This window comes from Nerophis lumbriciformis, linkage group LG04 (assembly GCF_033978685.3).
Source record: "Nerophis lumbriciformis linkage group LG04, RoL_Nlum_v2.1, whole genome shotgun sequence".
NCBI lineage: Eukaryota > Metazoa > Chordata > Actinopteri > Syngnathiformes > Syngnathidae > Nerophis > Nerophis lumbriciformis.
The window spans coordinates 49705220-49719581 of record NC_084551.2 but is presented as its reverse complement, the minus strand read 5'-3'; the positions used below and the strand labels follow the sequence as shown (position 1 = coordinate 49719581).

General features: G+C 38.3%; 1 protein-coding gene across 3 annotated transcripts in view; it reads right to left on the bottom strand.

Annotated features, from left to right (window-relative positions):
* The window catches only part of rftn1b (raftlin, lipid raft linker 1b), a 346988-nt gene that overhangs the window by 65445 nt on the left and 267181 nt on the right, over nucleotides 1–14362 (bottom strand). For all 3 annotated transcript variants that reach the window (XM_061956676.2, XM_061956684.2, XM_061956666.2), the window contains exon 7: nucleotides 8994–9103. In XM_061956676.2, the coding sequence (XP_061812660.2) occupies nucleotides 8994–9103 (110 nt within the window). The remainder of the gene's footprint in view (nucleotides 1–8993; nucleotides 9104–14362) is intronic.

Genomic DNA, 14362 nt, shown 5'->3' with positions numbered 1-14362 from the left:
ACAACTTAAATAGTCTTGATTGCGAAAACAAAGCAGGGGCGGGCAATAGCACTCAGAGGAAGGCGTGAAGCTGCTACAGGAGAACGCCAACAAAACAGGAAGGGTCACCAAAATAACAGGAACTAAAGCACTACACACAGGAAACAACAACAAACTCAAAATAAGGCACGACAACCTGGTGGAGTTTCATTTTTTTAACCTTTTCTGCTGGTGGTGTGCCTCCGTATTTTTTTTAATGAAAAAAATATGCCTTGGCTCAAAAAAGGTTGAAAAACACTGATATATGGAACAATATTTTGTTCTTCTACAAACCCCGTTTCCATATGAGTTGGGAAATTGTGTTAGATGCAAATATAAACGGAATACAATGATTTGCAAATCATTTTCAACCCATATTCAGTTGAATATGCTACAAAGACAACATATTTGATGTTCAAACTGATAAACATTTTTTTTTTTTGCAAATAATCATTAACTTTAGAATTTGATGCCAGCAACACGTGACAAAGAAGTTGGGAAAGGTGGCAATAAATACTGATAAAGTTGAGGAATGCTCATCAAACACTTATTTGGAACATCCCACAAGTGAACAGGCAAATTGGGAACAGGTGGGTGTCATGATTGGGTATAAAAGTAGATTCCATGAAATGCTCAGTCATTCACAAACAAGGATGGGCGAGGGTCACCATTTTGTCAACAAATGCGTGAGCAAATTGTTGAACAGTTTAAGAAAAACCTTTCTCAACCAGCTATTGCAAGGAATTTAGGGATTTCACCATCTACGATCCGTAAAATCATCAAAGGGTTCAGAGAATCTGGAGAAATCACTGCACGTAAGCAGCTAAGCCCGTGACCTTCGATCCCTCAGGCTGTACTCCCTCAACAAGCGACATCAGTGTGTAAAGGATATCACCAAATGGGCTCACTTCAGAAACCCACTGTCAGTAACTACAGTCGGTCGCTACATCTGTAAGTGCAAGTTAAAACTCTCCTATGCAAGGCGAAAACCGTTTATCAACAACACCCAGAAACGCCGTCGGCTTCGCTGGGCCTAAGCTCATCTAAGACGGACTGATACAAAATGGAAAAGTGTTCTGTGGTCTGACGAATCCACATTTCAAATTGTTTTTGGAAACTGTGGACGTCGTGTCCTCCGGACCAAAGAGGAAAAGAACCATCCGGATTGTTATAGGCGCAAAGTTGAAAAGCCAGTATCTGTGATGGTATGGGGGTGTTTTAGTGCCCAAGGCATGGGTAACTTACACATCTGTGAAAGCACCATTAATGCTGAAAGGTACATACAGGTTTTGGAGCAACATATGTTGCCATCCAGGCAACGTCTTTTTCATGGACGCCCCTGCTTATTTCAGCAAAACAATGCCAAGCTACATTCCGCACGTGTTACAACAGCGTGGCTTCATAGTAAAAGAGTGCGGGCACTAGACTGGCCTGCCTGTAGTCCAGACCTGTCTCCCATTGAAAATGTGTGGCGCATTAGAAGCCTAAAAAACCACAACGGAGACCCCCGGACTGTTGAACAACTTAAGCCGTACAACAAGCAAGAATGGGAAAGAATTCCACCTGAGAAGCTTAAAAAATGTGTCTCCTCAGTTCCCAAACGTTTACTGAGTGTTGTTAAAAGGAAAGGCCACGTAACACAGTGGTGAACATGCCCTTTCCCAACTACTTTGGCACGTGTTGCAGCCATGAAATTCTAAGTTAATTATTTGCAAAAAAAAAAAAAAAGTTTATGAGTTTGAACATCAAATATGTTGTCTTTGTAGCATATTCAACTGAATATGGGTTGAAAAGGATTTGCAAATCATTGTATTCCGTTTATATTTACATCTAACAATTTCCCAACTCATATGGAAACGGGGTTTGTAAAATTTAGTGGGTGCGGTTTATATACTGGTGCGCTCTGTAGTCCGGAATATACGGTAATTAGAACATTTGTTGCCAAAGACGTTAATGTTATTAAATAACGGCGTTATTACAATTAACACAAATTCATCTCAGGCTGCGATCGGTGAAGTAAAGACTTTAATTGAGCTTGTTCGCGAGAAATAGCTCATTGTCGGTGATGTGTCCATGATGGACAACCTCCAAGGTGAACGCAAGTAAACAAATCTTCCTGAATTATATTTAGAATGAGGAGTAGGAGGGATTATGTAGACGCAGCTCAGGGGGAGGGAGGGAGGAAAAAGCCTTCTCTGACATCTTAATCGGAGGCAGAAGAGAACGTGTGCGGGTAGAAGCCGACTTTAGCGTGTAAACACACTTGACCGTTCGTCTGCTTCACTCGCAACGTGAGCAGCTGATTGGACGGAGACCTCCATTAGCTCGTTAAGTCAGGCAGTGCAGGACCAGACCATCAGAGGCACCAAGAAAATGTCTTTTCACACTTGGGGAAGTCTAAATTCAATTACCAAGATAGCATCTGCGTGCACACACACACACACGCGCACACACACACACACACACACACACACACACACACACACACACACACACACACACACTCTTGTATTTGTTACCTTCTTGAGACCTCCGAAAAATGCCTACCTCTTTATGACCACCCTTTCTAGATATATAAAGATGTGTATTTACAACATTAATAATATATACATACTATGCAAATATAAAAAAGCTTGTTGTGAAAAATGAGTTGGAATTTCACAAGAAAAAGTCACAATTTCACAAGAAAAAGTTAGAATTTTGGCAGTATTATAATAAAAGTCGTCATTTTACTCAACGCAAGTCAAAATGTTACAAGAAAAACTGAACATCTGTGCAAAATTATGATAAAAGTTGGAATTTTACTCAATAACAGTCCAGTTTTACAAGAAAAGCTTACAATTTTGGCAATTTTATGAAAAGAGTCGTAGTTTTACTCGACAAAAGTCACAATTTTATAAGAAAACTGCTCAAAATTGGGCAATATTATAATAGTAAAATTGGCAAAATTATGACAAGTCATAATTTTACACAAAAAATGTCACAATTTTACAAAAAAAAAATAATTTAATTTTATATGACAAATGTCACCATTTTGCATTAAAAAGCAATAATTGTACATAAAAAAAGTAATAATTTTATGAGGAAATATTGCAATATTACTGAAACAGAAAGAAAATGAGAATCGTATTTTTCGGATTTACTCTATATAAATCAGTGCGATTTATATGTTTTTTCCTTCTTTATTATGCATTTTCGGCAGGTGCGACTTATACTCCGGTGCAACTTATACTCCGAAAAATACGGTAATTGCTCCCAATTTTATAAGAAAAAAGTTGACACATTGTGAGAAAAAGATTGCTTTTAGTTAATTTCTTTTTTTTTTTTAATTTCAAGTTATTACAGTATGTCTCTAAATACATATTTATTTATTTTTTTTAAATTAATTTTGGCCAAAGGGGGGGCATTTCAATTTCTTACACACACTTCTTTTTACATATGTTGGCCAGAGGGGGAGCACTTCAAATTTTTACAGACACTTGTTATTTCATATGTTGACCAGACGGGGAGCACTTTTAAAACCGACACACATTTAATTTGAAAAATCCCTCCTTTTTAAGACCACCCTCATTTTGATAGATTTCCACCACCAGGGGTGCGAATGAGACATTCTCTATTAGATGCAATGATTTTCAGTATTGGGACCATGATTTATGTCCAAACTTGTTCACACCTCCTCGTATTACTACATACGTAGGCCATATGGAAGCTACTTTTCCACACACACACACACACACACACACACACACACACACACACACACACACACACACACACACACACACACACACACACACACACACACACACACACACACACACACACAAGAATGTGTGTGTGTGTATTTGTTACCTTCTGGAGACCTCAGAAAAATGCCAGCCTTTCTAGACATATAAAGATGTGTATTTACAACATTATTAATATATACATACTATGCAAATAAAAAGCTTGTTGTGAAAAATTTGTTGGAATTTCACAAGAAAGAGGTCACAATTTCACAAGAAAAACTTAGAATTTTGGCAGTATTATAATAAAAGTCGTCATTTTATTCAATGCAAGTCAAAATGTTACAAGAAAAACTGAACATTTGTGCAATATTATGATAAAAGTTGGAATTTTACTCAATAACAGTTGCAATTTTACAAGAAAAGCCTAAACTTTTGGCAATTTTATGAAGAGAGTCGTTATTTTCCTCGACAATAGTCACAATTTTATAAGAAAACTGCAAAATGTTGGCAATATTATAATAATAATCAGAATGTTACTTGGCAAAACTATGACGAAAGTCATCATTTAACTCAAAAAATGTCACCAAAAAAAATTGGCAATATTGTGATAAAAGTTGAATTTTATATGACAAATGTCACCATTAAAATTAATAATTTTACATAAAAAAGTAATAATTTTACGAGAAAATATTGCAATATTACAGAAACAGAAAGAATATGAGAAATTGTTCCCAATTTTATAAGAAAAAAGTCGACACATTGTGAGAAAAAGATTGTTTTTAGTTCCTTTTAATTATTTGCATTTATTTTTTATATTTCAAGTTATTACAGTATGTCTCTAAATACATACATATATATATACACATATCTATATATATATATATATATATATATATATATATATATATATATATACACACACACACACACACACACACACACACACACACACACATATATATATATATATATATATATATACACATATATATATATATATATATATATATGTGTATGTGTGGGGAAAAAAATCACAAGACTATTTCATCTCTACAGGCCTGTTTCATGAGGGGGGTACCCTCAATCATCAGGAGATTTTAATGGGAGCATTCGCATACCATGGTTTATATAGGGCACAGAGTGGGTGGGTACAGGCTGGCCTAGGGGCGTGGTGATTGGCTCATGTGTTACCTAGGAGATGTTTCCGTCTATGGCGGCATGTTGTTACAATTTCGCTGCGCTTGTTGAGGGATGACAGGTCTGGACAGTAGATGATAAACAGTTTCTCTTTCAAGCATAGGTTGCATCTTTTATTACCACTATTGTAAGGTGTGCTGGATGCAAGAATTTGCCATGTTATTGAATATTCAACATTATTGTCTTTGAGGTCCCAAATGTGTTTGCTGAGTTCTGTGGTATTTCGCAGGTTTTTGTTCCTGAAAGAAGCCTTGTGGTTGTTCCATCTGGTTTTGAATTCACCCTCGGTTAATCCTACATATGTGTCGGATGTGTTAATGTCCTTGCGTATTACCTTAGATTGGTAGACAACTGATGTTTGTAAGCACCCCCCGTTGAGTGGGCAATCAGGTTTCTTTCGACAGTTACATGCTTTGTTGGTTTTGGAGTCGTTCTGACTGGGGGTCGACGGCTCATTTGCAATTGTTTTGTTGTGGTTTGAGATGATTTGTCGTATATTGTTCATGCAGCTGTAGCTCAATTTGATGTTGTTCTTGTTGAATACTTTTCTTAGGTTGTTGTCTTTGGGAAAGTGTTTGTCAATCAGATTGAGGAATTTGTGTCCAATGTTCGTTGAGACGTTTTTGCTGTATGGGGGGTTGTACCAGATGATGCCGTTTCGTTTTCTGTTCTTTTTTGGCTGGTTTCCTGGCGTGGGTTCATAGGTGAGGGTGAAATTGTATCCGCTTTCATCAAGGGCTTTTTGGTACGGGGGGGTTGCTTGGTCAAATTCAGCTTTGCTAGATGACAGCATCGATAGCCTTTTATTGATTCCGGTAGGTATTCTTTTCGTGGTGGTGGGTGGATGGTTGCTGTCATGGTGCACGTATTGGAGTGTTGTGTTGGGTTTCGTGAATGGTTGGTAGCTGTTATTTCTCAGGTTGAAAGTGACGTCAAGGAAGTTGACGGTTTGCTTGTTGGCTTCAATCGTGATCCGTAGGCCGTTCTCTTTGAAAATTTGGCATATGCGCTTCTTGGTATTCTCGCTGCTCCTTGGCGAGGCGCGACACACTGCCAGTCCGTCATCACGGTAAATACCAAGGTTCAGATTGAGGCTAGCGAGCTGGGAGAGGAGGAAACTCCCAACGAGTTCACACGTTTCTGCTCCGTCAAAACTTCCCATAGTGACGTCAAATGTTGCATTGTTCTTTTTTTGCCATGGTGTATTGTTGTGGATGAGAATGGAGTTTTTTGCGTGGATGATGATGTTTCTTTCGTTGCCTGTGATTGAGTCGTAGTCTGAGGCGAAGTCTAGTGCTTGAGTCAGTAGGTCTTGCGTGATGGAAGGGTAAAATTCCTCGAAGTCGTAGTCTGAGGCGAAGTCTAGTGCTTGAGTCAGTAGGTCTTGCGTGATGGAAGGGTAAAATTCCTCGATATCAAAGGAGATAAAGTTGTGCTGTTGTTTGTCTTGGATGTTGTTGTTGTTGTTGTGCTCTTTTGTCGAGCACAAAGAAAATAACATTTTAGTTAAATGTAAATTGTGCTTTGGATCAAAGATGCCATCTACTGCCCAAAACAGCAATTCAAATCTGCTGAAACAAGCTACATAGCAACATGCTTTGACGAAGCTAGTAAAGAGAGACAGAGACTCTGATGCCACTTCACCTCCACCACCACCACCATTCACCGCTGAAGGTACACACTCTGTCAATCAATGTTCCCTCTAATTGTTCATGTGTGAGCAAACGCAAAAACTCCCTGAGCATTGAGTGGAGTCCATGTGAGCAACTTTAGACGTGCACACTGTGGCTACACCAGCAGCACACCTGTCCCAAACCTCACTAAATAACAACTTACATCTCCATCCATCCATCCATTTCCTACCGCTTGTCCCTTTCGGGGTCGCTGGAGCCTATCTCAGCTGCATTCGGGCGGAAGGCAGGATACACCCTGGACAAGTCCCCACCTCATCACAGGGCCAACACAGATAGACAGACAACATTCTCTTATTATTAGAATCAAATGACAGCAGTCATTTCCATTTCTAATATAAGTGTTTAGGCCCACTTATAATGACAATAACAAAAAATATTGTTTTTCATGAACTGTGTACTTGTATTGTTTGTCTGGGTGGAGGTCCTGCTTTGGAAATAATTTGTACCCCTTTCAGACATTGCATTTAGTTCCCATTAAAACATTCACATGTTGCACAATGAGATGTAAGCAGGGGATCATGTGTACATTCCTGCAACTTCCTGTTTGTAAAAAATATATTTTTATTAGTATGTATTTAATATACTAACAGCATTTAATGATTAATATTTATAAATTAAGATTCCTAATAAATGACACTAGAATAAGCACACATTTGATTGGTAAATCATAGTGTAACGACCTGGAATGACACTTTATGTGTGGTGTTGGAGTTGTCCGACTTTTTGTGTGGCTGTAAACGCATCACTAACATTAATAATATATACATACTATGCACATATAAAAAATGTTGGAATTTCACAAGAAAAAGGTCACAATTTCACAAGAAAAACTTAGAATGCTGGCAGTATTACAATAAAAGTCGTAATTTTACTCAACGCAAAAAAACTGAACATTTGTGCAATATTATGATAAAAGTTGGAATTTTACAAGAAAAGCCTAAACTTTTGTCAATTTTACGAAAATAGTCGTTATTTTACTTGACAAAAGTCACAATTTTATAAGAAAACTATACAATTTTGGCAATATTATAATAATAATCGGAATTTTACTTGGCATGATTATGACAAAAGTCATAATTTTACTCCAAAAATGTCACTATTTTAAAAGACAAAGAAATTGGCAATATTGTGATACAAGTCAGAATTGTATATGACACGTCACCATTTTGCAGTAAAAAGTAATAATTTTACATAAAAAAGTAATAATTTTACGAGAAAATATTGCAACATTGCAGAAACAGAAAAAAAGGAGAAATTGTTCCCAATTTTATAAGAAAAAAGTCTACACATTGTGAGAAAAAGACCGCTTTTAGTAAATATTTTATTTTTTGAATTTTTTCTTTTTTTCTTTACTTCAAGTATATATATATATATATATATATATATATATATATATATATATATATATATATATATATATATATTGTTTTTGTAAAAATGTTTTTTTTTTTTTTTCTTTAAATTTATTTATTCTTATTTATTTTATTTTTTTTAATTAATTTTGGCCAAAGGGGGCGCATTTCAATTTCTTACACACACTTGTTATTACATATGTTGGCCAGAGGGGGAGCACTTCAAATTCTTACAGACACTTGTTATTTCATATGTTAACCAGAGGGGGAGCACTTTTAAAACCGACACACATTTAATTTGAAAAATCCCTCCTTTTTAAGACCACCCTCATTTTGATAGGTTTCCACCACCAGGGGTGCAAATGAGACATTCTCTATTAGATGCAATGGTTTTCAGTATTGGGACCATGATTTATGTCCTAACTTGTTCACACCTCCTTGTATGGAAGCTACTTTTCCTTGTTGATGTCTCAAGAAGGGGAGAAGTACAAGAACACACACACACACACACACACGTATACTTTAGTACATGTATAGACAAGGTAACGGCCACACACACCTTTAAACGACATTGGACAGAAATCCATTTTAACCGCAAACCTTTGCTGACGACAGATGTAATCTGGAGCAGATAAGAGCTTGTTTACGGCTGACCACACACACACACACACACACACACACACACACACACACACACACACACACACACACACACACACACACACACACACACACACACACACACACACACACACACACACACACACACACACACACACACACACACACACACACACACACACACACACACACACACAGGCTTGATACTCATCCATGTCAATTTTGTAGGTTTTTAACGGCCACCATTCATCTCCCCCGGACAAATACAATTTTAAAACCAGCAGGAGGGCGACAAAAAAAGTTCCAGTTGATAAATTTGAACCCCGGGAACTTCAGACCTGTTAAAAAAAAAAAGAAAAAAAAAAAGATTGTTGACCACTCACATCAATGATGGTCCACTGCTCCACCACGATGGCGTCGTAGTTGGTGTTGGCCTCGTCTTCGCTCGCCTCCTGGAACACGAAGACACTCTCCACCAACTTGGGGAGCGAATCTGCGAACGGGAAGGCGGCCATGAAAACAAGTAGACATGATAAAATCCTACGAGGGGTATTGAGACGCTTCCAGGGAGTGAGGACATGTGGAGTGTTTGCAGCTGGAACTTGTCCCAATACTCTTGGAAGACATTCTACAAGACTACTACCAGGGCTGGGCTGATAACACATTGTGGAAGATATATTGTCAAGTTTTTGTCAGCATTATTTTTAAACCAAAATAAGCAAAAATAAGAATAAGAATAACAATGCTAATAATAATCTAAGTTAGAGATGTCCGATAATGGCTTTTTTGCCGATTTCCGATATTGTCAAACTCTTAATTACCGATTACGATATCAACCGATACCGATATATACAGTCGTGTAATTAACACATGATTATGCCTAATTTTGTTGTGATGCCCCGCTGGATACATTAAACAATGTAACAAGGTTCTCCAAAATCAACTCAAATTATGGAAAAAAATGCCAACATGGCACTGCCATATTTATTATTGAAGTCACAAAGTGCATTATTTTTTTTAACATGCCTCAAAACAGCAGCTTGGAATTTGGGACATGCTCTCCCTGAGAGAGCATGAGGAGGTTGAAGTGGGAGGGTAGGAGGTAGTGGGGGGTGTATATTGTAGCGTCCCGGAAGAGTTAGTGCTGCAAGGGTTTCTGGGTATTTGTTCTGTTGTGTTTATGTTGTGTTACGGTGCGGATGTTCTCCTGAAATGTGTTTGTCATTCTTGTTTGGTGTGGGTTCACAGTGTGGCGCATATTTGTAACAGTGTTAAAGTTGTTTATACGACCACCCTCAGTGTGACCTGTATGGCTGTTGACCAAGTATGATTTGCATTCACTTGTGTGTGTGTGAAAAGCCGTAGATATTATGTGACTGGGCCGGCACGCAAAGGAAGTGCCTTTAAGGTTTATTGGCGCTCTGTACTTCTCCCTACGTCCGTGTACACAGCGGCGTTTTAAAAAGTCATACATTTTACTTTTCGAAACCGATACCGATAGTTTTGAAACCGATACCGATAATTTCCGATATTACAATTTAAAGCATTTATCGGCCGATAATATCGGCGGTCCGATATTATCGAACATCTCTACTCTAAGTATTTTATCTAATGTAAATGAAAGGACAATAACTTTTAATTATCCAAAATAAGTAAAGACTAAGGGTGAGGGTGCACAAAAAAAATCGACTCAAATCCAAATCGTGATTCTTATTCATTCCGATTCGAAATTGATTCATAAATTACGGTATTTTCCCGACCATAGGGCGCACCAGATTATAAGGCGCACTGCTGATGAATGGTCTATTTTTGATCTTTTTTCATATATAAGGTGATTATAGGACGCATTAAAGAAGTCATATTATTAGTATTTTTTTCTAAATGTAAAAGACTTCCTTGTGGTCTACATAACATGTAATGGTGGTTCTTTGGTCAAAATGTTGCATAGATGATGTTTTACAGATCATCTTCAAGCCGCAAGATGCGCCGATTTGTGGGCGGTCTAATTTACGTGGCTCACCTTCGGCAGCGTCTTCTCCCCGTCATCTTTGTTGTAGCTGTGTAGCGTGCAAGGACGGGGGTGGAAGAAGTGTCAAAAGATGGAGCTAACTGTTTTAATGACATTCAGACTTTATTTTAATCAATAACGAAGCAGCATCTCCTCATCCGGAAACAACAACAACACCGGAAATGTGTCCCGTGACAAAACCGTCCGACCAAAACTCTAATAACTAAAGTTCCTTGGGTGAATAATATAAACTCACTAAACCAGTATGTTTTATCGCTTTCTTACTTCTACTTTATATTAGAAATGGCAACAGCAGAGGATGAATGTCACATAAGAAGATAGAGACAAAGAAGAAGCTTATCGAGTACAAAGGCGGACGCGCGCAATTTTTCAGGATTTATGCAGATCCCAAATACAGATCAGCAGATACAAGAAGGTAAGAAAAGTTGCTTTTGCATAATATTGCGAAACAAAACGCCAGATAATATGTCTTACCTTATACACACACCATAATAATACTCCTATGTTGAAGCACATCAAGCGGTGAGGCTTCATAGCTTACCAAAGTCGTAATAAAACATTTTGATAGATTTTTGAGCGCCGTGTGTAATGTTCTATATTTTCAATGGAACATAAGAAATGTTGGTGTTGTTTATTTGAGTCATATTGCCATCATATTGCAGTCTACACATATCTCTTATGTTTGACTGCCATCTACTGGTCACACTTATCATTACACCATGTACCAAATAAAATAGCTTCGAGGTCGGTAAGCAAAACCAGAATTATTCCGTACATTAGGCGCACCGGGTTATAAGGCGCAGTTTTGAGAAAAAACAAGGATTTTAAGTGCGCCTTATAATACGGAAAATACGGTAAACAAATCGATAAAAATAGTTTAAAAAAAAAAAAAAAAACTTGTTCCAGAATAGTTCATTAAGAAATACGCTTTTAGGCCATCTCAATGTAGCAAGAAGGAACTTTTCTAACCTGTAACCTGTTTTGAAAAAGTTTCCTTGCAATTATTTGACCAAATTATACATTGCCAGAATCGGTTTGTATCGAAAATCGATTCTGAATCTAATCGTCACCCCAGGAATCGGAACAGGAATCGTTAGGTGCCCAAAATTCCACACCCTTCTTAGCCACTTGTTAAAAATGAACGGACTCTCAAACTCATCTTAGCAAATATTGCACTTTAATAAATAACAAACATATTCGAGTGCAGTTTTTTCCCCAAATGGAAACCCTGGATTGGTTGTTTTTTTGTTTGTTGTTGGAGTTTTTTTTCTTGCCATAACTTTCCAATAAATCAGGCATACATAGCGCTGAAATATTCTCACACCGTGGAACACCCTTCCTGACCACCTCAGTGCCCCACAGACGGTGGATGCTTTTAGAAAATGGATAAAAACATAACTTAAAAAAAAAAAAGAAGCATATAGCTAATTTTTATAGTTTTTATTTTCTTTTCTTGTTTTAATGCTTTTATGATATTTTTGTTACTCTGTAGCACTTTGAAGTATGTTATTCAAATGTAAAGTGCAATACAAATTATTATTATGGTGCAATGCAAGCATTGAAACTTTTATTAGTAGCTTGCACAGTACAGTACATATTCCGTACAATTGACCACTAAATGGTAACACCCGAATACGTTTTTCAACTTGTTTAAGTCGGGGTCCACGTTAATCAATTCATAGTAACAGCAGCCCATATTAGTATTGCTCAAACTTCAACTTTTATTATTCTAGTTCTCTATCTTATTCTGCCGCGAAAAATATGTGACGAACCGGCCAACGAACCCCCACATATGTTACACTGTGGGAAAGGTCTCGCTCGCGCCGACAGCGGTACTTTAAGTTGGGAGCATTTCGTGTTACTATGGCGACGCTATTCACAAATAAAAACAAAAATGGGACAATTGAATGGGTACATACCCTTTTAAAGGCCTACTGAAATGCGATTTTCTTATTTAAACGGGGATAGCAGGTCCATTCTATGTGTCATACTTGATCAATTCGCGATATTGCCATATTTTTGCTGAAAGGATTTAGTAGAGAACATCGACGATAAAGTTCGCAACTTTTGGTCGCTGATAAAAAAGCCTTGCCTGTACCGGAAGTAGCAGACGAGTAGCGTGACGTCACAGGTTGTGTAGCTCCTCACATCCGCACATTGTTTACAATCATGGCCACCAGTAGCGAGAGCGATTCGGACCGAGAAAGCGACGATTTCCCCATTAATTTGAGCGAGGATGAAAGATTTGTGGATGAGGAAAGTGAGAGTGAAAGACTAGAGGGCAGTGGGAGTGATTCAGATAGGGAAGATGCTGTGAGAGAACCTGATATTCAGCTGGGAATGACTAAAACAGTAAATAAACACAAGACATATATATACTCTATTAGCCACAACACAACCAGGCTTATATTTAATATGCCACAAATTAATCCCGCATAACAAACACCTCCCCCCTCCCGTCCATATAACCCGCCAATACAACTCAAACACCTGCACAACACACTCAATCCCACAGCACAAAGTACCGTTCACCTCCCCAAAGTTCATACAGCACATATACAGGTAAAAGCCAGTAAATTAGAATATTTTGAAAAACTTGATTTATTTCAGTAATTGCATTCAAAAGGTGTAAGTTGTACATTATATTTATTCATTGCACACAGACTGATGCATTCAAATGTTTATTTCATTTAATTTTGATGATTTGAAGTGGCAACAAATGAAAATCCAAAATTCCGTGTGTCACAAAATTAGAATATTACTTAAGGCTAATACAAAAAAGGGATTTTTAGAAATGTTGGCCAACTGAAAAGTATGAAAATGAAAAATATGAGCATGTACAATACTCAATACTTGGTTGGAGCTCCTTTTGCCTCAATTACTGCGTTAATGCGGCGTGGCATGGAGTCGATGAGTTTCTGGCACTGCTCAGGTGTTATGAGAGCCCAGGTTGCTCTGATAGTGGCCTTCAACTCTTCTGCGTTTTTGGGTCTGGCATTCTGCATCTTCATTTTCACAATACCCCACAGATTTTCTATGGGGCTAAGGTCAGGGGAGTTGGCGGGCCAATTTAGAACAGAAATACCATGGTCCGTAAACCAGGCACGGGTATATTTTGCGCTCTGTGCAGGCGCCAAGTCCTGTTGGAACTTGAAATCTCCATCTCCATAGAGCAGGTCAGCAGCAGGAAGCATGAAGTGCTCTAAAACTTGCTGGTAGACGGCTGCGTTGACCCTGGATCTCAGGAAACAGAGTGGACCGACACCAGCTGGACTGCTGCTGAGTGGTCCAAAGTCATGTTTTCTGACGAAAGCAAATTTTGCATTTCCTTTGGAAATCGAGGTCCCAGAGTCTGGAGGAAGACAGGAGAGGCACAGGATCCACGTTGCCTGAAGTCTAGTGTAAAGTTTCCACCATCAGTGATGGTTTGGGGTGCCATGTCATCTGCTGGTGTCGGTCCACTCTGTTTCCTGAGATCCAGGGTCAACGCAGCCGTCTACCAGCAAGTTTTAGAGCACTTCATGCTTCCTGCTGCTGACCTGCTCTATGGAGATGGAGATTTCAAGTTCCAACAGGACTTGGCGCCTGCACACAGCGCAAAATCTACCCGTGCCTGGTTTACGGATCATGGTATTTCTGTTCTAAATTGGCCCGCCAACTCCCCTGACCTTAGCCCCATAGAAAATCTGTGGGGTATTGTGAAAAGGAAGATGCAGAATGCCA